The sequence below is a fragment of the Daucus carota genome, chromosome 8 (genome assembly GCF_001625215.2).
Source record: "Daucus carota subsp. sativus chromosome 8, DH1 v3.0, whole genome shotgun sequence".
NCBI classification, from domain to species: Eukaryota; Viridiplantae; Streptophyta; class Magnoliopsida; order Apiales; family Apiaceae; genus Daucus; species Daucus carota.
This window is the reverse complement of record NC_030388.2, coordinates 27,149,905-27,175,222: the sequence shown is the minus strand read 5'-3', so window position 1 is coordinate 27,175,222 and position 25,318 is coordinate 27,149,905. Positions and strand designations below refer to the sequence as shown.

Below are 25,318 nucleotides of genomic sequence, written 5' to 3'. Positions count from 1 at the left end.
AATATAATATAATATAATACAATACGGTAAATACATTTACATCAAATCCCTAATTCAGAGACACAAAAGCAGATTATATAAATACTTTGCATGTGATAAAGGAGTAGTGCAACATCCCCGGAGTTAGATATAAAATTTTGCTTAAAAGGCATGATAATTGATGTGCTATATTTTTTAACGAAAAATGAAGAATTTAATAAATAACTGTAAACCGCCGAGTCAAACCCCCGAACTGTCAATTACAACCTGACTAAGAAACAAAAAAACAAGCTAAATATATAGCCGCTTTGTTTTTAGAATGTTTAACAAATAAAATATTTAAATTCTTTAATCTAAATATTAGAATAAAATCTGGAGCAATCCAATACATCACTTGTGAACATAATAGCACAACATCTGTAGCTTCAGAATTATGAGTTACATCAACTGAACAAAGGACCCCAAAACATAAACAGATTTATATCGAGAAAGCTGAGCTCGTGCCATTTTTGATACAAGCTTTACGGATCATCCAAAATATCATGTAAGTCCTTTTTGGAAACGTTACCGAAATCCATAACAAAACGCACAAAAACATCAACACAAATACAAACATTCCAAAAAGATGTGCATGACCTCGATGACAAAATACTCAACAAAAACTCACCTAAAAAGGTTAGATGTTGATTTTATTGATAAAACTGATAATTATAGCGTCACAATAAGTCATGCTATAGCGTCGGCGTTTCAAACAACCGACGCAATAGTTAAGGCTATAGCGTCGGTTGTTTATATAACCGACGCTAATGCCAAGTCTACAGCGTCGGCATTTTAGATAACCGACGTTATTGTCAAGATAAGGCGTCGCCTATTTAACCGACGCTAAAAGCATATACCTATATCGTCTCCTACATTTGCTACGCCACTTGACCGACGTTTTAGGGGTTTTTTGACCGACGCTTAAAGTCCAGTTTGTACTAGTGTAAATAGGAGAGAAAAAATTTTTTGGCGAGAAATTTTGATGTTGTTTATTAAATCAAGGTGATGGGTACAGCAACCAGGGGGACAGCTCTCGCAAGAGTAAGTCCAAATCTCTCAGTCATATCATGCTCTTTTGGATTCATGTCATGCGGAAGCTTCCACTCAAAATGATAAACCAATGAAGCTATCATCAAGCTCACCACTCTGTGCGCCAGAGGCATCCCCGGGCACATCCGACGCCCCGAACCAAATGGAAGATAAGAAAAATGTTGTCCTCTGAAATCCACTTCCGAATCCAAGAATCTTTCGGGCATAAAAGTTGTAGGGTTTTCCCAAGAATCCGAATCTCTAGCAATCGCCCATGCATTCACTAGCACTTGTGTGTTCTTTGGTATCTCATAGCCTTTGAGGCTAACATTTGTTTCGGTCTTGTGAGGCAGCAAGAATGGAACAGCTAAGTGTAACCTCATTGTTTCTTTCACAACTGCTTGCAAGAAGGGCATTCTGAGAAGCTCGGATTCTTCGATCCTTCCTTTCTGGCTCACTGATTCGGCTATTTCGTTGCGGAGCCTCATCATCTTGTCCGGATGGAGTATCAGCTCAGTCATTGCCCATTCAGTTGTGTTGGTACTCGTTTCACTGCCTGCTATGAATAAATCCTGAAAATGATAATGTAAATTACATTAGCCTTGTGTAATACTCCTCCATCCCACCTAAATATTTATATTTGCGTTGGGCACGAAGGTAAGAAAATATGTGAAGGAAGAGTGAAAAAGTAAGAAAAGTGAGGATAGTGATTAGACTTATGTATAGTGAATAACAGTAGGTGACATAGTTGATTTTTATATTATAAAATTTTATTATATTCGGTAAGTTTTGAAACGTAAAGAATTGGATAAAACATCCTCAAGGTTAATGATTGGGACGGAGGTAATAGTGAAGTAATTAATAGTAAGGAAATTATATCACGAAGAGTCTGGAAATGGCTTAAAGTGTTGTTTGTTACCACTAATAGGACTTGTATGTGTTTCAAGGTGAAATCAGATTCATTTTCTTCGCTGAAATCAATCAAGGAATCCAAGAGATCTCCGTGTCTTGGTGACTTATTTTCTCTATGTTGTAACCGCTGATCAATATACTTGTCGCATAGTCCCTCGAGGCAACCGTATGCAGCGTTCGCCATAGGCCTTAATCTCTGAGGATCAAAGGCTTTAAGGAAGGGAAAATAATCTGCGACGTTGAATGTCATTGCAGTTTCCATGATATTTGCTACAGAATTTTTGAATCCTTCGGTATCTTGATAGTTATACTCATCTACATTCGTAGAAAAACAAGTGTTCGACATTTGGTTTAGCGCGGTTGTAAAGGCCAACTTTGCAATCTCCACACCTTGTTCTCCTCCTGATCTGCTAATTTTTTCGACATGTTGAACCATTTGTACCATCACACCATGACGCAGCTCGCACAACGAGTCAAGCTTGTGGGAGTTGGTTAGAAAAGTTGCTAGGATTCGTCTGATCAGGCGCCACTCTTCGCCTGCATGGAGCCAGGCCATGGAGTAGGAGGGGTGATCTAGTGTGGTGATGGCATCCGGGATGATCCTGCCAGACGTATCCGCGTCATGCTTTTGCAGAATGAGCTGAGCCATAGCGGCTGATGAAGCAACAATTGTTGTGACACTGCCTTGGTAAATGGTCATGAGAGGGCCATATTTCTTGGCAAGTCTGGCTAAAGATTGGTGTGGATTCGGGCCAATCTGGAGCAAGTTGCCGAGAATGGGGAGCCCTCTCGAACCTGGAGGAAGCTTTCTTTGCTGAAATAGAAAGCTGCAATATAATCCCACAAGCAAGAAAATTGAGGACAGAAAAAGATAGCTTAGATAAACTTCCATGTAATGTGGATGGTGAATTTGAATATTCAAGTTGTTTGGTATTGACAGAACTAGCTGCTTTAGAGCTATCGCGGAGATGTCATAAAAGGTTGAGAACCGAATGAGAATTTGTGCTGAACTCATCAGCCAGGCACTCGTATTTATAGGGCAAATTTAAACATCTTGTAAATAATTATACAAGTGCATCTTTTCAATAGGATGATTAGCATGTTCTGCAATTCGTCACGACGTCACCTTGCAACCAGCCCACTAGCCGGGTTCCATCCGAGCTAGCAAAAAAAGTTGACTGCAAGTCTTTCTTTACGGTCTTTATTAATACTCCCTCTGTTTTTTTTATATAACGTTTTGGCTTTTGACAAACATTTTTAAATGTTTTGACCAGATAGTTAAAAATATTTTTTTAGGAATTTTTTTAATAAAAATATTGATTATATATTATTATTCAAAAAAAGAAATTTTAAAAAATAATATTTTTAACTACCCAGTCAAAACACTTAAAAGTGTGTGCCAAAAATCAAAGCGTCATATTAAAAAAACAGAGGAAGTACCAAATTATAGCATGTGCAATGCAAAGGCTTTTTAATAATTTTATAAATTACTATGTCTAATATATATATTCAAAATATCGTGTCCTGGTGATTTAGGACATCATCTTAATATACCAACTTCAACAACATGTCTACTTATTGTGCCTTATTATTAGAACAACAATATATTTGAATTATTATTGGAGAGAAATGAAAAAAATAGAGAATAAAGCTGTCATTTATAATTAAGCGGTCTAATATGGAGCTCACTATTTTTGTCTTTTTTTTTAACAAGGATATTCATTCAATAATAAAAAGTCATACGGCATCTACATATATGATCGAAATTGAACAAACACATAATAATATCGTTGTTGAATCCTTCCATCTTGGATAGGCAACTAAACGATTTCTTGAAGATATACATACATATTGTAATCCTCCAACTGTTGTTTTAAGCAATCTGACCATAAATGTACCATCATAATAACTTTCATCACCGAATCAACACCATCAAAATCTTGTAGATCTAGAATCTCTCACGTGACGAACAATAAAGAAAATCAAAATCAAACTCTCACACAAGGAGACACTAAACAAAACGTAAATAAATTGGAAATTTATTGAACAAAAACAAAAGATGAACAAAGGCTGCTAAAAAGAAGAAAAGATTGGAGTTTTCCAACACTAAAAGCCGATGAAAGCCCCTTAAATTATAGAGGCGGCTACTTCAATAATAGAGGGAAAAGAGAGAATAGAGTTTTTAGATAAAATTTCATTTACTTACCATTGTCGTCTTCTTAAAACTGCATTGCAACTGATATCATATCCATGCGGCTCTTCACTTTAAAGATATTCATGGAGCAATAGGCGAATCACTGAAAGCTCCCCAACAGAGGCATCACTATATATAGTTGCCATCATCTATATGCACCATCAGTGGTTCTCATATGTTTTCTTCCGCTGTCAATACGCTGCCCACATATTTCCATATCCACATATCCTTTAAATGATAGCAACCGACAACAAAATCTCGACCTAAAAATTGAGGGTACTCATATCAGCACAAAAACGTGGTAAATTTCCTTCGTTTTCTCTGCAAATTTAAATGAGAATTAGAGGGTGATAATTTTTAGAGCACTCAATAAAGCATTTCTGTAAGTTATTAGCTATTATTTGATTTATTGCTGACGACAAGAATACAACATTAGCTATATATATTTTTGTAAGCATTTTTGTATTGAATATTTTTCGGGCTAAATTTCGCACGTGTATATGAGTGCACTATGATAGTGTATATACACCATTATACCTAAAATAATTTAACATGCATGTGTTTGGTGCTTGAAAAAGGTATTAACGGGTCATAACCTGGTCAAAAATATAGGTCATGTTTTATCTAGATCCCTCCTAGCATGTCAATAAGACAATAATAACTTGGCATGGTCCTCACTGAAAAAAGTAAAGCATTTTATAATTTAATTTGAAAATAATCTGAAATTGTGATTGGCTAGCTAGAAGATGTCTAACTTGTGTTTAGGACGTCAGGGAGACACTCTTGAATATAAATGACTTCCGTTGTTGGTTAGAAGATCTAACTCTGGATTTTGGGAAGCCATCTTTGTTAGAGAGTATTGGGAAACATATTCACCAGTAGCACTCTATATACCTGGCGACCATCATTGTGCATTTCTGAGGACATAGTAGTACGTATTTCCGTTTAGTGGGGAATAAGCTAAGCCCCCAAACTTACTGTTATGTAGTAATATAATGTAGGTGAATATATTGAAGTTAAAAGGAGAGCATCTCCAATAGGCTCTTTATTTGAGCTCTTAAATTAAAAAATAAAGAGTCATGCCAAATTTTGAGCTCGAAAAAGATTCTTAGAGGCTCTTTAAAACCTTAAGAGTCTCTTTTCTCTCCTCAATTGCAGAAGCCACTAGATAGCTCTTAACTGATATTTTATTATAAGTTTGTTCCACTTACTCTCTTTCTTTCCACTTTATTTTGCCTTTTTATGAGTACAATGTGCTTTTAATAATATAAAAATAAATAAATAGTGGATATAAAGAACATTGTTGGAGTACATGTACACCAAATTGCTAAAAGCTAATAATTTATATTATATTTAAGAGTGATTCTAAGAGTCTATTGGAGATGCTCAGCATCTCCAAGAGTCTCCTTGTTGGCTCCTAAATATAATATAAAAAATGTGGCTCTTAGCAATTTAGGACAAAGTTAAGAGTGTAAACTCTAATAATACTCTCTTCATCTCTTCTCTATTTCATATTTAATTTATTCATATATTGGGCTCCACTATAACAAAAGAGATGGAAAGATGGAGGTGAATTGGAGGGAAAGATTTTTTTATTATGAAAAAATAAGTTAAGAGCAATGTGGTGGCTCTTAACTTTGAGGAGAGAGGAGAGAGAAACAAGAGGCTCTTAGTGATTTAGAGCAACAACAACAGCCTCCTCACACTGCCTCCTAAGTTAAATTATACTGAATTTGATGTAAAACCATACTCCAACAGATTCTCTATTCCCTCCTAAAAAGTTAGGAGTTGGAAGACTCTCCTCAGTACTGAGGAGTATATATCAGCTCCTAAACTAATTTTATATTAATATGTAAGAGAAACACTGACATTTGAATCTGTTGCAGAGAAAGACGAATAGCAGTTACGAATAAAAAACTGATTTATAAGTGGACAAAGAGGTTGTTGAGGAAGGCTGTTGGAGTCCTAGTATTCACTTCATGTGTAAATGAGCTAAGAGTGTTTATTATAATGATTTTTATGAGGAGTTAATGGAGCAACTCTTGGAGTTGCTCTTAAGAGCCACTTAAGAGTCTCTTAGAACAATATTTTTCCTCTCATTTGTCAAATCTTAAATTAGGAGCCTAAATGAGGAGTCTCTTTGGAGATGCTCTTATCCATAAACAAAGATATGATATTTTTCGTTACAAAACACCATTTGAGCGGATCTTCCGTGCTCTGGGTCTAAGCATTCCTAACTCTTATTTATATTAAAATTTAAAAAAAATCATATTTAAGCCTCTTGTTAGAATTTTAATGCACCTGCAGCAGTAAAGAGTAGATTCCTGGATTGCTCGGCATGGCTAGAGCTAGACGCAAGACTGAAAGTGCTCATCCATGGAAATGCCACCAGTATAAATTTCTTTTTTTCTTTTTTTTTTGGACAAAAACCGGTATAAATTTCGATCAGCTTAATGATGATTATGAAGCTAGCCTGTTTGTTCGTGAAGCTCGCTCACTTTCCGCTAGATGAATACGCTTACACATTGCCACATTGGTCATCACGACTTTACAGCTACAGTATCTTTATACACACACAAACACAACACACGAGTGCACATCCCAGAGATTATATAAAGAGGAACTAATTATTTATATGTGAATAGGGTTATTTAATCAATTGTTTAGAAGGCATTGCAGTACAAGGAAATAATATATTAATATCGTATTTCTTTCATGTCCAAGAAGATATAACAATTGGTACAATAACTCAGTATTTCAATGAATTGAGGATAATATCATAAATAAAAATATATTTATTTATAATTATTGTCCAAGAAAGCAATGATCAATCACAAGTCTTCTTTATTATATTATATATTACATTAACCGGCACACTAGATTCGTATCAATTGCGTTTAACCTAAATTTGAGATAATCACACAAGTGTATATTCTAACATATTTGACGTCGTATTTAAATCATTTTAACTCACTATCTATTATTATGTATATTAAAAGAGAAATGGACTTAAAAAATAACGCGATGATGATGCAAAACGAAAATGAGTCACAACCGTTAGAGAGATTTTAAATGTACACACCAAATGTTCTCGTTTAAACTCCCTAATACAATTTTATCTAAGTAAAATACTAATTCAAAGTATTTACGGATTATTGAATAGCGATATCTTTCATAATATATAGATGCGAATATGCGATCCTAACATATACCACATTTTAAGTCCTAAATTTTTTCACTTCATTGCGCAAAAAATAACGTACTTTCCCTTTTCCGGGGCGCAGAAAGATATAATATGTCTATCATATTTTTCCATTATTATTTGTACAAAATAAGAAATTGTAATCAGCTCCTAACGAACCTTGGGTATATTATACTATCCTCTAAGAATATGCTCATACGTTCCGGCTGTACTAACTTGTAAGAAACATGTCAACTTGGAGAAAAATAATGATCCAGCTATTTTATAATCCTGTCATTATATCATCAAAGCAAATGAAGAATACCCTCAGACAGAAAAGCGAAACTAAAACTGCACAATTATCCTAATTTAGTTTCACCTGTAATACTTAACATTATCTTAAACTACAAAGAAAATTATGTACATCGCACATGATTAATACCGACAAAGTATACCCCTCGATCCTGTAATTTATTTAACTTTAAATATGCGTCAAACGAAATTCGCGAGGAAACAGAGACAAAGAGATGTTAGTTGAAACATAAAATTAATTTACAAGGACACGAGAGAAAATGTTTTCGTTCTCTCTCGTCTCTCGACAGCTTTATTTTAGTTGTTGATTAACAAGTCTTTTTCAAGTCTTTATTAATTCGCCTGCATGTTACTCTTAGATCCAGTTTATAGCATCTCTCTCATGATATATCATTTGCACGAGTCATGTGAATGACCTCATTGGTAATCTTCATTTTGATGCCAAAGGTGTATTATAATATTAAGAAAAGATGCAAGTGGAGTATGATCAATTTGTGAAATTAAGATATTGTTAGCCATATTATTATTGTAACAGGTATTGGTAAAAATAAAAAAAAAAATTCGAGAATTTATAATAACTATAATAAATGAACATAGACTAATTTTTAGCTTGGTATGATATTCTTATTTTTAATTATAAATTCAACTCAACAAGCTAAACTCAGATTCATAGATATAATATTAAAAATATTTCTGTGACAAGGAAAATATTAAAAATATTTTTATGTAAACATTCAAGGTTCAATTCACATCAACAAACCGCCCCTTCAAGTAATCCCCGGAGTAAATAATAAGAACAAGGATAATGACTTAGGAGAGAGCGTGGTGCGGTTTTAGGGTAAAATCGCAACTGAAACCGCAAGTTTTCGGTTTTTAAAATTGAAAATCACAACCGCAACCGAATCGCCGGATCGGTTTCGATTTCAGAAAACCTTGGTTCGGTTTCAAGCGGTTCGATTTCGGTTTTAAAACCGCAATATATACTTCAAATTTAATAATGAACCACGTTATTATATTATCGAATTTAAACAAGATTAATTTACAAATGAAACTTATATATTGTGTGGGATCATGATGGAAGTAGATTAGCGACTCAATTGCAGTGATACTAAAAGAAAGTGCTCGGTGGAAAAACTTGTTCGGATAAAATAATTTTAACAAACTAACCTCAACACACTTTAACCCACACCCACGGTAACCCACTCACTAGTAACCTTATCTCCATTTTACTTTGTTCATTACATATATATAGAACTAGTTATATAAATTATGTGTAATACACACACATATAATATTTTAATAATCGGTTTGATTCGGATTTTTGCGGTTCGGTTTTGGCCTAAAACCAGAACCGCAACCGTTATAATCAGTTCGGTTTTTAAATTTTCGATTTCAAATCGATTCGGTTTTAGATGGTTCGATTTTCACCGGTTTCATTCTCGGTTTCAATTCGATTTTTTCTCACCCCTTGGAGATATATTCACCCCTTGGAGATATATAGGATAAAAACATACCTGTAAATATCCTTCCCCAAGCCGCCCTAGCCAACAAACCGGTGACTTTCAATATAAAATGAGGCCCTCAAGCAAGAACACTACTATAAAAGGAGTGACCATCTCCACCTTTAAACACACCACTCTCACTTCAAACAATGGCTACTTCTTCGATTTTTATTCACTTCGCAGTGCTTTACTCCCTCGTCTTCATATCATCAGCCCAGACACCTATTCGGCCCACGGGACTCCTCCTTCCGGTCACCACTGATCGATCAACTCTCCAGTACACCACACAGATCCAGCAAAGAACACCTCTTGTTCCAGTCAAACTAACCGTTGACCTCGGTGCTCCGTTTCTCTGGGTTGACTGTGATAAGAGCTACACCACCTCATCCTACAAGCCCGCTCGTTGCAACTCGGCCCAATGCTCACTCGCCAAGTCCACCAGCTGCATGACGGAGTGTTACTCCCCGGCTAAGCCGGGCTGCACGAACAACACGTGCACTCTCTTCCCCGAAAACACCATCACTTCTAGCGGCACGAGCGGGGCCCTCGGCTCCGATGTTGTCGCCGTCCCATCCGCCAATGGTGCGAGTGTTTCCGTTTCTCAGTTTCTATTCGTTTGCGGCTCAACGGATATGCTAAACAAGCTTTCGAGTGGCGTAACCGGAATGGCAGGACTTGGAGCGACGAAAGTATCGCTTCCGCCACAGTTTGTATCTGCATTTACCTTGAAAAATAAATTCGGAGTCTGCTTGAGCTCAACTTCATCGAACGGAGCTATATTTTTCGGATCGTTTGATACTTCAACATCACCTCTTACTAAAACTCCAATTCTTGTCAATCCGGTCAGTACTGCAGGCATTTCAACCGAAGGCGAAGCCTCGTCAGACTACTTCATTGGAGTCAAATCCATCAACATCAACGAAAAGCCTATCAAAATCAAGGCAAGTCTGCTGGAAATCAATGCGACTGACGGTTATGGTGGGACCAAGATCAGCACCGTGCAGCCCTACACCGTCTTAGAAAGATCAATCTACAAGGCCGTAGTGAATGCATTCGTCAAAGAACTGAACGTGTCAACAGTTGCCTCCGTGGCACCATTCGGAACATGTTTCAGGTCCAAGGACATTGGAACCTTATACACGGGTCCTGACGTGCCTAAGATTGATCTGGTGATGCAGAACAAGGATGTGTACTGGAGAATATTTGGTGGAAACTCGATGGTGAGTGTTAGCAATGATGTGATGTGTTTAGGGTTTGTTGATGGAGGAAAGAACTCTAGAACTTCTATTGTGATCGGAGGGCGCCAAGTGGAGGAGAACTTGTTGGAGTTTGATGTGGCTTCGTCTACATTAGGGTTTAGCCCGCTCTTGTTTCGTAAACAGATCTGTGCTAACTACAATTTTGTGGTTACTGCTAGTGCTTGAGATTTGTGTTTCTCAACGCGAGAGCTGTTTGGACTCGTCCGCAATGAGATGATAAAGTTGTTTTCTGCATTTGTTTAAATAACTTTGATTCCCATGAAATAAGTGGCTTTTTTACCTGATCAGATGTGTATGTGATTTTTAATTCGGATCAGATGTTCATTGTGCATGTTGTGAGATGTTCATTGTGTCATTGCCTTGCTAGCTAGAAGTATTTAATTAGGTTTATGTTCGATAGGGAGGTTTTATTCAAATTCTGAATTTCAAATAACACCTATGACAAAGTTTCTCAGTTTTATATTAATATTTAATATTTAATTATAAATTTCAAAAGAATTTCAAATTACCAAACATACACACCATTAAAGTAATTGTATAAAAAAATCTAGTGCCACTTGTGACATGGTCATATATTTTTACGCATATATGTAAGCTTAAAAAATGATTATTATTTCATTAATTATTAAAAAGAATTTCATGAATTAATATTTCATAAGTGAATTTAAGGATTGGTAAATATAAATTTTGCAATTTTATTGACGGTGGAACCAAAGGCCTTACTCCAACGTAATAACATGAAAATATATACGATCAAAATACTAATTTATTGTTGAACACCAAGAATGACTACATTAATATATTAATATCCGAAGAGGAACATAGTTCGTCAATATTTATGATGAAATGGTGAAGAATTGAGATGAATATTATAAACTTTTAGTAAAGGAAAACAAATTATATGATAAAATTCACATTGAATTGCAAAAGATGTACTCCTCTGTAATTACATTGAGGCGTATTGGTAGTTTTCTTACTTCTGCGATTACGTCGGGGTCTGTTTTTAGCACACTATTCAAGCATCTCCAATGACGTTGGCTAAATTAAATCTGTAAGACATTATATGTAAGCATCTTCCATGACGTTGGCTATAATCGTTAGCTAAATTAAATCTGTAAGACATTATGTAAAATTTGCCCAACTTATACGACATTGTGCTTCAAAATATTGATTGGTTATAATTTAAAAATAGAATGTTATTAATATTTAGATTTTTATGAATAGAATATATCAGTTTAATATGATAATAAATAATGTGTAATCAGTGAGATCTCATGATCCATGACAATGGATACTTCGCCAGAATCATCTATGAACAATGAACTAGATTAACTAATTTTTATAATTTTAACACTTATTTGATTTTTATTTTTTATTATATCGGTGCAGTTTGTTCATTTTTTAGAAAACCTTCCTCTCAAATTATTTGTAAAATATTTTTTTTTATTAATAAAATTTATAAGAGACAATGTCCTCTTTTATTTAGAAAATAAAAAAATTGATTAAACTAAACTGAAGTACAATATTATCAAAATTAAATTAGAAAAATTCAACCAAATTCATCAACACACGAGTCCGCCGGCTGAGACTGAGACCTGGCCTGAGACTGGACCAAATTATTTAAATAAACAGGATTAGAGCAGGGATGACAATCGGTCGGTATGATTTGATTTTAACGAAAAACGAAACCACATCGAATACTAATTTTTATAATTGAACCGAATCGAAACCTGAAGTTCAAAAACCAAATCCAAACCACCGGTTTTCGGTTCGGTTCGGTTTTAACCGAAACCGAAAATTATATAAAAAAATACGAAAAAATATTTTTAAAATATAGGTTCATGAACAAGTCTTTTATTCAAAAATTAACATAACCTCACATTATTACAAAACATGCATGATTAAATTAGCAATTACAATAATTCATAATTTAAAAGAAGCTTCATTTTTTTAAGTATTAGTTAAGTGTTATTAATTCAGCTTTTTAAGAACCTTTTATTATTTCTTCAAAAAAAATCCTTTTATTAATTCAGCTTATTAAAAATAAAAGTAGGTTAATTGCTATACACAAGAAAATAAAGCACTATATTCTAATATAAAATTGTATGAATTTTATTTTATTTATTTATTTAAACAAAATTTTTGATAATACTTCCTTTTTAGAAATATTATTATAAAAAGATAAGTATTTAGTATTTATAAATAAATTTGTATCATATTCACTGTTTGAATACGTGATGAAAAATCATTTAAAAAAAAGATCGCAATATAATTATTCTTTTGTACACACATTTTTTCATCTTGTGATAATGACTATTTTTATATAAATATAATTAATATATATATATATATATATATATATATATATTGTATAATGGTACATGATAAATATATAATATCGGGTTTGGTCAGGTTTCGGTTTGGTTCGGATTCGAATCGGATTTCGGATATTCGAGTCGGTATCGGTTCGGTTCGGTTCGGTTCGGTTGGTCTAAAAACCAAACTCGTACCAAATTCAATCGGTTTTTAAAAATAAAAACCAAACCCGAAACCAAACCATAAGAATCGGGTTTGGAAAAACAATTCGGATCGGTTCGGTCGAATATGCGTCGGTTCAGAAAATTTTGTCATCCCTAAATTAGACCGGATGAATTCAGAGGCACCAACCCGGCTCGGCCGATTTGGATCAGGCTGTTCGTCACCACTGATTAATGGGCGGTGCATTGACATGAAAATGGGGAGTTAAAGAGCATGTTCAGGAGGCTCCTAAACTAGCTCTTAAATCAAAATGTAAGAAGGATAAGGAAAAAAAGAGCTCCAAGAGACTCTTAATGGCTCTTAAAAATCTTAAGAGTCTCTTCTCTCTTCTCTAATTTAAGAGCTACTAGTAGGCTCTTAACTTAATAAAATAATCATTTCCTCCAATTCTTACATTAGACTCTCACTACATGACAAATGTTTGAATTCAGAATATGAATAAAATACAAGTTAAGAGCAAATATAGATAGCATTGTTAGAGTTAACACTCCTGATTTTATATTAACTTACTAAGATCTTAATATTTTATATTATATATAGCAGCCAACTAGGAGATTATTGAAGATGCTCTGGCGGAGCAGTCTTCAAGTGTGACGACAAAAACGCAAGTAACGAGATTAGGGTCCGTTTAATTGAATTTAAAAATATAATTTATAATTAAAAATCATTTAATGCGATAAATTATAAGTTTAAAATATCTGTTTGCATGCTTTTGGTTAGTTAATAACTTACAAGTTATTTAGAATATAATAATAAAAATAATAATTTATGCATAACTTATAAGTTATGAATAATTTGTATCAGAAAAATGATTTAAAAATTGAAATCACTAAAAAAATTCCTCAAATTAACTACTGTGTTTAAGTCAGTTTCAAGCTTATTTTTAATTTTGAGTCAGTTTCTGATTTATTAGGCCAACAAACATTTTCCGGTTTGAATTCAAATATAGCATAAAGTTTGGTTGAAAATACGCATGTCTAAATTTGGATAAAGTAGAAGACTCGAAAACGATTCCACTATCAATTATTTTCTTCATATCAAATTAGATGAGATGGTTAATTTTAGGGTTAATTATCAAACTCATCACTGAAGTGGACAAACGGTATCAACTTCATCACTGATCTCCACGGGGTCTCAAGTTGCTCACTATACTCACTTAATGGTATCAAACTCATCACTGCCGTTAAAAAAAAGTAACGGAGGTTAGACGGAGTGACAGATTGGCGGTTGATGTGTCACATTAATAAAAAAGACCGAAGAAAAACAAATGAAAGAAAATAAAAAAAAGTAGAAAATAGAAATGCCACATAATTTGAAGTTTATATGGAAATAAAGCATGCAAACTTTTTATTAAATTGATTTTAGGATATAATTATCTAAATAAATGTATCGAACTAAATTTTAATATATAATTAACTAAACAATTAAGATTAACTTTTATGTTTTTTATTAGATTATAATTATTTTTGAATAATATTGAAATGTTTTCTCTTTTAATAAATTTTACTTATGTGAATATTATTGTTGGCAAAAAAATATTTTCAAATTTTTTTTATATCACCAACTTTTTTAAAATTTTAAGAAAAATCTAGAGATAGAACATAAAGAAATTCATTTCGATTTTTAACACTTCTATTTCTTTTTGTGTTTCTTGTACCAAACAAAAACATGAAAATAAATATATGTAAATTTAATATATGAAGCAACACACATTGTCCAAATCTTTAAAAACGACACATAATGTTTAAAAATATTTTTTTGCCAACAATAATATTCACATAAATAAAATTTATTAAAAGAGAAAACATTTCAATATTATTCAAAAATAATTATAATCTAATAAAAAACATAAAAGTTAATATTAATTGTTTAGTTAATTATATATTAAAATTTAGTTCCATACATTTATTTAGATAATTATATCCTAAAATCAATTTAATAAAAAGTTTGCATACTTTATTTTCATACAAACTTCAAATTATGTGGCATTTCTATTTTCTACTTTTTTTTTAATTTTCTTTCATTTGTTTTTCTTCAGTCTTTTTATTAATGTGCCACGTGAACCGCCAATCTGTCACTCCGTCTAACCTCTGTTACTTTTTTTAACGACAGTGATGAGTTTGATACCATTAAGCGAGTTTAGTGAGCAACTTGAGACCCCGTGGAGATCAGTGATGAAGTTGATACCATTTTTCCACTTCAGTGATGAGTTTGATAATTAACCCGTTAATTTTAACACGTAACTTAAATTAGATTAGCCGTTTATTTTTGTAATTTTTATATTACAATTATAAATAAAAATTTATATTCAAATTTTAATTAGGAGAAAGAGATTTAAAGATCATCAAATTCTTCTGATCTAACTTGAGATGATTTAGTCTCATTCGAGATGATTCCAACACGATCCGGGTGGCGAACTCTTGCTCCTCTAAAGCACTTGTTAAACATGAAAAATATAGTAAAAGAATAATTGCAACTCAAGGAGTTTTGAGAAAGTAATTATAGTACACGGATTGCACGAAATTGTAAACATTTAAATACACAATCAAGACTACAGGCACACCAGATATAGAAAGTGTAAATCTCGAGTGCCCAAGCGTAGTTAACTCTTTTGAACGAAACTTATCCAGAAACTGAGTACTTCTCTTAATTTTACATACAGTGTGGACCAAAACATATTAAAAGTTGAAACTCTGAGTTTCCGTTGAGTCAAGTGGACATTTTAAATGTTTTGCCAAAATTCATGCAAGAAAATGACAAGAAACTAGTTGGTCTGGTGCGGAAAACAAGAATTTTATCAGCTGTGCTCTCTGTCAGGAGTCTTTGCAAGTTGCATTTGCCTCTCTGTAAAAGTACACGACCATAACGCAATTATCGATGGGAAAGCAACACGAAATTATGAATTTACACATGCAGCTTCTACATTTGCATATCGATAAAGAATTTCAATTAAATAACTCATTACTTTTAAGTTTTAGCTCGGGAGCCTTTCTTGACCTATTTCAAACGCGGATTGTATAGTATAAATAACAGAGCTTCGGCACCTTTAGATATCACTCTAGCTCTAGCACTTCCGCAGACAATGGCTTCTCCTTTAAAAAACTTCATTCACTTCTTTCTCATTTGTACCATCCACTTCATCTCTTCATCAACAGCCAAAACTTCAACTCGCCCTAAAGGCCTCATTCTCCCCGTCTATAAGGATTTATCAACTCACCAATACATCACAGAAATCAAACAAAGAACACCACTTGTGCCTGTTAAACTAGCAGTTGATCTCGGCGCTGAGTTCCTCTGGGTCAATTGCGAGAAAGACTTCACCACCTCATCCTATAAACCCGCCCTTTGCAACTCGGCCCCATGCAAACTCTCCAAGTCCATTGCTTGCACCACCGAGTGCTACTCCGCAGCGAAACCTGGTTGCACCAATAACACATGCGCCTTATTCCCCGAAAACACCATCGCTCCCATACAAACAAGCGGGTCCCTAGGGTCCGATGCTATCGAGGTTCAATCTGGAGCTGGATCCGTCACTGTCCCCAACTTCCTCTTTGTTTGCGGTTCAACAATACTGTTAGACAAGCTCGCAAGCGGCGTCACTGGCATGACAGGCCTCGGAAGGGCAAAGATCTCAATGCCTTCACAATTCTTTTCCGCATTCGGCTTGAGACGAAAGTTCGGCGTGTGCTTGAGTTCGACTCCATCCAAAGGCAGCATATTTTTCGGCGAGTTTGATTCTTCAACCGCGCCTCTTACTCACACCCCACTTCTCACCAACCCAGTAAGCCTGTCCTCCACAAAAGAACCTTCCGCCGAGTACTTCATCGGAGTCACCGCAATCCATATCAACGGAAAGGCCGTACATGTAAATCCAGCATTGCTGTCGATCAAAAACGACACTGGCCACGGCGGGACCAAGATCAGCACTGTGGACAAGTACACAGTGCTCGAAGCTTCAATCTACAAAGCCGTGGAGCACGCATTCGTGAAAGAATTGAATGTGCCGAGAGTTCGGTCTGTGGCGCCATTCGGGGCTTGTTTCGACTCGAAGAAAATTGGCACCGCGTACTCGGGTCCAGCCGTGCCGACCATTGATCTAGTTCTGCAGAGCAAGGATGTTTACTGGAGGATTTATGGCGCGAACTCGATGGTTCAAGTGAGCAAGGATGTGTCGTGTTTAGGGTTCGTGGATGGAGGAGTGGATTCGAGAACTTCGATAGTGATCGGAGGGCATCAAGTTGAGGAGAATCTACTGGAGATTGATTTGAAGGCTTCGCAGCTGGGATTCAGCCCGCTTGTGTACCGGAAACAAATATGTGCCAACTTCAAATTTGCAGCAAAAGCATGAGTTGAGAGTTAGTAAGTCGTGAGATGTTCCAGACTAGCTAGAACATGTCCATGTGACATGTCACGTTCCCGATTTTTCTATAAGAAAGATCTTTATTTTATCTTTTTCTTCGACGAATGAACGGCTGATCGATTTTATGAGTAGATGCTTGTCTTTATTTTGACTAAGATTTTCGTCATTAATTATGCCTCGAATTTGTTTTTCATGCAAATATTAAATAATTAGTCTTAGCTAGTATTCTGTTTTTTAATATTTGATGATTTGACTTTGCGCACATACTTTTAAGTTCTTTTGACCGAGTAGTTAAAATATTATTTTTTAAATTTTTTTTTTGAATAAAAATATATAATCAAAATTTTAATTCATAAAAAATTAATCAAAAATAATAATTTTTACTATCCGGTCAACTCACCTGAGAATGTGTGCCAAAAGTCAAAACGTCAAATAATAAAAAACAGAGAGAGTTTTTCGTTATTATTTACTTGGATACTAGTTTCTAATCTTAACATTTTTATATTTAATTTTTGAATAAATATTTAATGTTCAAAATTTTATTTAGAAAAGGAAAATTCCAAAAACAAGTCAAAAACTTATAAAAGAAAGTGTATTTTAAAACACGTGTCAAAGTGGTAAAAACATTGTTAAAAAATGGAAGGTATAAGTATCTTACTATGGTCTATAAATCAAATAATCATGTGTAATTTTCTTATAGGTACATAAAATTATCTTTTGTCAGTACAGATAAAAGAAAAATGCAAGAAAATGACAACAGCCTGCTAGGATACTTGACTGCAGACGAGCCTGATCCAGCTGAGCCTTAAGGCGTAAAAACTCTGACTTCTTCGAGGTCCCAGCAGCAGTCGAAACACCATGAGCAGGAGGAACAGTGGACTCCCTCAGCTTCTTGCTAGAGTGATATATGGCGAGAATGAGCCTCACCATCTTTCTTGTGATGCTTTCTGTCACGTTCTTTCACAACAACTTCAGTACCTTCCACACTGATCCCGGACAAATCAGGCACCTCATGCACCTCCAGAGCACGAGAGCTCACCTCAACCACTTTTTCTCCAGTTTCAGGTGCACGAGCGGCCATGGAAGAAGCACCCCTACCAGCCAACAGCGTCTTAATAGCTTTACGGTCAAACGAAAAGCGTTTACATTTAGAATTTCAACTGAAATTCAGATTTTCAAACGATTTAGGGGGTGTTTGGATGATTGGTGGGAATAGGAATGAGGAATGGGAATGGGGTATGGGAATGGAGGGTATGGGAAATGGTAACCTAAGGGGTGTGGAGGTATTGATTTACCCTTCAAAAGGGAATGAGGTTCTCAAGCAAAAATTTTACTAATCCAAACACAATGTATGGGTATTAGGTTCTGATTCCCGTTAACCGGCCTCATTAACCATCAAACAAACGCCCCTTTAGTGCTTGCTGTTGTGATACAGTAGTTATATAACTTTAGACATATAAAAATTGATTATAATTTCATTAATTTTTAAAAAGAGTTTCATGAATTACAATTTCATAGATGATTTTAAGGATGGATAACAATAAATTGTCTTAGACGATTTTTAAAGATGATGTCCCTATTTTACAAGATCGTAAATGAAATTTTTTACAAACATTCAAAGCAATATACAATGACATTCATCTTAACACAATCAATTTATATAAATGTAAATATATAAATATATAGATTATCATTATATATTCCATATATTTTGGCGTCCCTGAAATAATAGTGTGCTAGACGTTAGTCTTGATTGCCTTACCCGCCCTGCTCGTTCACTCCGTTGAGTCAAGTGGACATTTTAAATGCTTTCCCAAAATTCATGTAAGAAAATGACTAGTTGGTCTGGTGCTGAGAGTGAGACACGAGAATTTAATCAGCTGGGCTCTCTGTCAGAGTCTTTGCAAGTTGCATTTGCCTCTCTGTAAAAGTACACGAGAATTATCCATGGGAAAGGAATACGAAATTATGAATTTAAACATGCAATTTTCACATTTGCATATCGATAGAGAATTTCAAATAACTCATTATTTTCAGCTCGGGATCCTTTCTTGACCCATTTCAAACGCGAACTTTATAGTTTAAATTACAGCTTCCACCACTTAAACTGCATATCACAATGGCTTCTCCTTTAACAAACTTGATTCATTTCTTTCTCATTTGTACTATCCACTTCATCACTTCATCAACAGCCAAATCCTCAACTCGCCCTAAAGGCCTCATTCTCTCCGTCTATAAAGATCCGTCAACTCTCCAATACATTACAGAAATCAAACAAAGAACACCTCTCGTGCCTGTAAAACTAGTAGTTGATCTCGGCGCTGAGTTCCTCTGGGTCAATTGCGAGAAAGACTTCACCACCTCATCCTATAAACCCGCCCTTTGCAACTCGGCCCCATGCAAACTCTCCAAGTCCATTGCTTGCACCACCGAGTGTTACTCCCCAGCTAAGCCTGGTTGCACCAACAACACATGCGATTTATTCCCCGAAAACACGATTACTCTCCTAGCCACAAGCGGATCCCTAGGATCCGATGCACTCACGGTTCAATCAGGAGCTGGATCCGTCACTGTTCCGAACTTTCTCTTTGTTTGCGGCTCAACAATAATCTTAGACAAGCTCGCAAGCGGCGTCACTGGCATGTTAGGCCTCGGAAGGACAAAGATCTCAATGCCTTCGCAATTGTTTTCCACATTCGGCATGAAACGAAAGTTCGGCGTGTGCTTGAGTTCGACTCCATCCAAAGGCAGCATATTTTTCGGAGAATTCGATTCTTCTACCGCGCCTCTCACTCACACTCCGCTTCTCACCAACCCAGTAACCACTGCAGGAGTGTTCTCCAAAGGCGAGGCTTCCTCCGAGTACTTCAACGGAAAGGCCGTACGTGTGAACCCAGCATTGCTGTCAATCAATAACAACACTGGCCACGGCGGTACCAAGATCAGCACTGTGGACAAGTACACAGTGCTCGAAGCTTCAATCTACAAAGCCGTAGTGCACGCATTCATGAATGAATTGAACGTGCCGAGAGTTCGGTCCGTGGCGCCATTCGGGGCCTGTTTCGACTCGAAGAAAGTGGGCACCGCGTACACGGGTCCAGCCGTGCCAACCATTGATCTAGTTCTGCAGAGCAAGGATGTGTACTGGAGGATTTATGGCGCGAACTCGATGGTTCAAGTGAGCAAGGACGTGTCGTGTTTAGGGTTCGTGGATGGAGGAGTGGATTCGAGGACTTCGATAGTGATTGGAGGGCATCAAATTGAGGAGAATTTACTGGAGATTGATTTTAAGGCTTCGACGCTGGGATTTAGCCCCGCTTCTGTACCGTAAACAAGTCTGTGCCAACTTCAAGTTTGCAGCGAAAGCATGAGTTAATGAGTCGTGCTACGTTCAAGACTAGTTAGAAAATGTCCTTGTGACATATCGTATTTTCATAAGAAAGATATTTATCTTATCTTTTTCTTCAACGAATGAATGACCGATCGATTTTATGAGTAGATGCTTGTCTTTATTTCGACTAAGATTTTCGTCATAAATTATGCCTCAAAATTGTTTTTCATGCAAGTACGGAGTAAATAATTAGTCTTAGCTAGTACTTCAAGCTTCTATGCCAAAGGCGAGGCTTCCTCTGAGTACTTCATTGAAATTAGATCTATTGAAATTAACAAAAAAGTTGTCCATATAATCCAACATTGTTTTCAATAATGCCACTAGTGGCTATGGGGGAAACAAGATCAGCACTCTGGCTAAGTACACCGTTTTAGAAACTTCACTCTACAAAGCTACTATAAATGCAGTTGTAAAAGAAAATGAATGTCCCTAGAGCTGCATCCATGGCACCATTTAGGGCTTGTTTTATAGCCAAGAACATTGGCACTGCCAACAATTGATCTGGTGTTACGGAGGAAGGACGTGTACTGGAGGATTTATGGTGGAAACTCGATGGTTCAGGACTTCAGGTAAGCAAGGATGTTCTGTGTTTAGGAAAAGTAGATGGGGGATTGCATGCTAGAACTTCCATAGTGATTGGAGGCACCAACTTGAGCTTATTGGAGATAGATAATGCAGCTTCTAAATTGGGATTCAGCTCACTTCTGTATTGTAAACTGGCCTCTGCCAGCTTCAAGTTTGGGGGAAAAGCATAGATGCTGTCAAAATAAATGCAAGTAAATGTCAAGAGCCTACTGGACTCATCACAACTGGTGTCAAGGAGGAACTTTTAGCATCACACAAGTTCAACAAAGAAACATGTATAAGCTTGTTCCATCAGCCCTTTTAGCATAGTCCAGCCCTTTTAGTACAGGTCCGGCCCAGGATCATTGGCACAATTCTGCCTATAACACAGTGAAACGAGCTTTCCTCTGAGTACTGCATCAGAGTTAGTTCTATCACAATCAAAGATAAAACTGTGAGTTTAGGTGAGTTTAGCTAAAATTGTTGTCAATCAACTCAACTGACGATAATGGAGGAACCAGGATCAGCACTCTCGATAAGTACACATTATTATACAGATTCGATATTTAAAATCTGATTAATACTTATGTTCAAATGATATGTTTATAAAAAAAGTGAGAATATCAAATATTATTAAATACTATTTCAAATATTTTTGATTACTGATTCAAATCCTTCCTTGTTCCTGATTTCTTACATGTCAACCAATCAGTTCTAAACTTCTGATTCCCTTTTTATATGACCATCCATTAGCTCGGATTCCTGATTTTTACAATAATACATATACGTAATCTAAAGCCATCAATGTTCGATTACATCAAATAATATAACAGTTGAGGGCTTAAATAGTTAAATGATTTAAGCGGTAAGAAACGATGATAGCTTGCAAATAACCAAACAATAAGCATTTAGAATGGTTCTCAAATACAAACAGTTATTGATTTCCAAACTTGATTCTTGTACGAATCACAAACCGTTCGCATAAGTGTGGACATAAAACTCGAAATCTGTTAATCTAATAACAAACAAGGACATTGCAAGTACTTCTTTATGAATACTGGTAGTTACCAAATTTTGCATCAGACATGTTAGTCTACTGAATTCAGAACTTGCACGCAACACTTGTGCACATCTTAATTTGGTTGGTATTTGTTGATAATCTTACATAACTACCTCTCTAGTGTACAATGGTATGTTTTTAAACCAGATCATGAAAGTGGTCAACCAGTTTTCTACTTAAACTCAACACTAAAGAAGCATGAGCAAATATTCATTTAAGAAGCACGCAAGGATTGTGCTTTACCAACATTTTGCCAGAAACGTCTCACTTGCTTAGCCCATAAATGTGGATTTATTAACAAACTAATCTTCGATATAACAATCAGCCTCAGAAATTTTCTATATATTTATGATAATAATACTATTTTAGGCTCATGATCGGTCTAGTATATACTCAATCTTTTTCACCTCTGCTTCTCTTGTAATCATGTATCAGGTTTTAGATGCCTAGATCAATTGTTAAACATTATCCTCTCATTTCACCACCGCGAATTTTGATGACGAAACAGTTAATAGATGATGATAATACGTATCCGAATCTTCCTAATGATGCATCATCAAGCGGAGAATCTAAGTATGATCAGGAGAGTGGGGCTAGTTCAGGTTTGAAAAATGCAGATATAGTTTCTAAGAGAAATGCGATTTTTTCTTGCACCTTACCTTTCCGGATAGATCCAACTCTGGCTCGCATAGTAAGTACACAAAATCTAATTCTATATATTTGCTTAAAAGAAAGACATAATTTTTTTTCAGGAGGTCTTTGTTTTTTGAAAGTATACTCTTTGAAATGCAGATTGCAGCAGAAGCATTAGGGAGTTTCATTTTAATTTTCTGTATTTGTGGTATTGTCGCGATCACGCAAATAATGCATGGCCAAGTAGGACTACTGGAATATGCAGTGACAGCAGCTTTGACAGTAATTGTAGTAGTTTTCTCCATAGGAGGCATTTCTGGAGCTCATATTAACCCTGCTGTCACAATTGCTTTCGCAGCTTCTGGTCCGTTCCCATGGTCCAAGGTATGTGGTTATTGTTCTCCTTCAAGTCGCGGTAACTAATTGAATCAGACCAAAGACAACCAGTGTATTAAGCTAGACGGGTTTCTGAAGAGTGTGACATGTATGCACAGGATTAGATAAAGGAAAATGCTTCACGCACAAAATTTGGTACAAAAACTTTCACTAAATGACATGTGTTAAGTTTTGATTGGAATGAGTCATCTGTATTCACATTAATAACACCAATTAAAAAATCTCACCTCAATTACCATTTGTGCCAAATTTTATACCCAATTTGTGCATGTAGCACTGCTCACTGATAGCTTTAACAAAGTTAGAACATTAATGTAAGAAAATTCAAGCATAAGAGCAACATATAAAGCAAACTCGATAACTAGTTAAAATCATATAATTGTCTCTCATTACAATGTCTAATGTTTGTTCAAGGTTCCGCTTTATATATTGGCACAAATAGTTGGTTCTGTGGCGGCTGCATTCATAGGAAAATTGGTTTATGGCATAAAAGCAGAACTTATGATGACACGGCCAATGCAAGGATACGTTTCAGCATTCTTCGTGGAGCTCATCGTGACCTTCATCATCTTGTTTGTCACCTGCGCCATAATCAATGAAGCTCAAACAGTATGAAAACATTCATCTTATTCCTAATTTCATCGGCTATGATCTTATTCTGGGAACGAATTTTAGATAATTTTTTCTTGTTGCTAGATATGAATTTCAAATATTTACTAATTACTTCCTTCCCTTTAGGTTGGACCATTAGCTGGAATTGTTGCTGGAGTAGCCATTGGACTTGGAGTGTTGATCACAGGGTATTTTTTAGTTTTTTCTCGAAATAAGTCCTTATTTTCATCATTTAAGACGAGCCAAACGTGCTCATAATACGTGCTTTTAAAATGTCTAACAGACCGGTATCAGGAGCATCAATGAATCCCGCCAGATCACTGGCACCTGCAATTATTTCATGGAAGTTCGATGATATATGGATTTATATATTAGCACCAACTATAGGAGCCGTCACAGGCGCACTTTGTTACCGTGTTCTATGTCTTCATTGCAAAGTTAATTATAGGATTGCTGCTTCGCCTGCTCCGACGTTACCAACTAATGTAACTTCTTGATGTTCAGAGTTTAGGTTCATGATAAAAATAGTGATCAAATGCACATTGAATCGCGATGAAATTAGGCAAACAGGCTCATCTTTGGCTTTCAGTGCTTGATCATAGGACTTGTAGCAAACTGATCTTTACTTGTACTGAATAATAGAGTTACCAGAACATGTATGTGTGCTCAGATCTTTATTTGTTGTTATGTGATGAGTTGCACAACCAGGTTCGTATAGAATGCTGTTGAACATAGTTGAAATGTATTTTACAAAAAAAAATGAGAAATAAATTTCTTATATTCTTTTTTTTTTTTGACAGAAAATACACTTGCTCGTATCGATATTCGCCAATACTCAGAGGAGTTTCTTTCATTCAAAAAAGTTTATCATTCTAACCGAAAGACATGAAAATGTCTCCGGAAGTTTAGACAATAAGACCTTAATGTCCGAAAAGAAAACGTCCCAACTTGTAAGACCACGCTACCTAAAACAAATACGATTCATTAATAACAAGAAAGTAATAATATTAATAAATTTAATAATTAAAATCAGTATAATTTATCAAAAGATGGTAAAAGTGAAAGAAATGATAAATATAAAAATAATTCGACAAAAAGAAGATAATATAAGAAAGAAAACAGAAAAAAAAAAAAAATATCTAACCAAAGGGAGACCCTTTGGCTAGATATATAACAAGATAAATAATTACTAAGAATAATTAATAATATAAATATTAAAATATGAAACTGTAATCTTCAAAAATATCTAAAATTTTAAGTAACAAATTAAATAAAATGTAATATACAAGCCAACAAAATGGCACTGAATTGCCGTTTATTAGGCCAAGAATATACGCCATCAATCATGGCCACCCAT

At 35.3% G+C, this 25,318-nt stretch overlaps 4 protein-coding genes and 1 pseudogene across 4 annotated transcripts; 4 read left to right on the top strand and 1 right to left on the bottom strand.

Moving 5' to 3' along the window:
• Window positions 1-877: 877 nt before the first annotated feature.
• On the bottom strand, window positions 878-3,013 carry LOC108198626 (cytochrome P450 76T24). The gene is made up of 2 exons (XM_017366393.2): window positions 1,967-3,013; window positions 878-1,619 (listed from the first exon to the last, which is right to left on the bottom strand). Exons 1-2 carry the CDS (start codon window positions 2,972-2,974, stop codon window positions 1,011-1,013), a joined length of 1,617 nt encoding a protein of 538 aa, XP_017221882.1. The 5' UTR covers window positions 2,975-3,013; the 3' UTR covers window positions 878-1,010.
• A 6,234-nt stretch (window positions 3,014-9,247) lies between these two features.
• Window positions 9,248-10,738, top strand: LOC108198769 (probable aspartic proteinase GIP2). The gene has a single exon (XM_017366539.2). The coding sequence runs from the start codon at window positions 9,298-9,300 to the stop codon at window positions 10,570-10,572; it is 1,275 nt and encodes a 424-aa protein (XP_017222028.1). The 5' UTR covers window positions 9,248-9,297; the 3' UTR covers window positions 10,573-10,738.
• A 5,172-nt stretch (window positions 10,739-15,910) lies between these two features.
• LOC108197434 (probable aspartic proteinase GIP2) lies at window positions 15,911-17,436 on the top strand. Its single transcript, XM_017365053.2, has one exon. The coding sequence runs from the start codon at window positions 16,028-16,030 to the stop codon at window positions 17,291-17,293; it is 1,266 nt and encodes a 421-aa protein (XP_017220542.1). The 5' UTR covers window positions 15,911-16,027; the 3' UTR covers window positions 17,294-17,436.
• Window positions 17,437-19,287: 1,851 nt separating this feature from the next.
• LOC108198716 (probable aspartic proteinase GIP2) lies at window positions 19,288-20,803 on the top strand (annotated as a pseudogene).
• Window positions 20,804-22,633: 1,830 nt separating this feature from the next.
• On the top strand, window positions 22,634-24,648 carry LOC108198934 (probable aquaporin NIP7-1). Its single transcript, XM_017366707.2, has 5 exons — window positions 22,634-23,011; window positions 23,113-23,337; window positions 23,764-23,958; window positions 24,088-24,149; window positions 24,245-24,648. Exons 1-5 carry the CDS (start codon window positions 22,763-22,765, stop codon window positions 24,456-24,458), a joined length of 945 nt encoding a protein of 314 aa, XP_017222196.1. The 5' UTR covers window positions 22,634-22,762; the 3' UTR covers window positions 24,459-24,648.
• The last annotated feature ends 670 nt before the right edge of the window (window positions 24,649-25,318 follow it).

Coding starts and splice junctions, on each gene's coding strand:
- LOC108198769 (XM_017366539.2), top strand. CDS start 9,298: ATGGCTACTTCTTCGATTTTTATTCACTTCGCAGTGCTTTACTCCCTC.
- LOC108197434 (XM_017365053.2), top strand. CDS start 16,028: ATGGCTTCTCCTTTAAAAAACTTCATTCACTTCTTTCTCATTTGTACC.
- LOC108198934 (XM_017366707.2), top strand. CDS start 22,763: ATGCCTAGATCAATTGTTAAACATTATCCTCTCATTTCACCACCGCGA. Junction 23,338..23,763: donor GTCCGTTCCCATGGTCCAAG/GTATGTGGTTAT, acceptor TGTTTGTTCAAG/GTTCCGCTTTATATATTGGC. Junction 24,150..24,244: donor CTTGGAGTGTTGATCACAGG/GTATTTTTTAGT, acceptor AATGTCTAACAG/ACCGGTATCAGGAGCATCAA.
- LOC108198626 (XM_017366393.2), bottom strand. CDS start 2,974: ATGAGTTCAGCACAAATTCTCATTCGGTTCTCAACCTTTTATGACATC. Junction 1,620..1,966: donor ACATACAAGTCCTATTAGTG/GTAACAAACAAC, acceptor TATCATTTTCAG/GATTTATTCATAGCAGGCAG.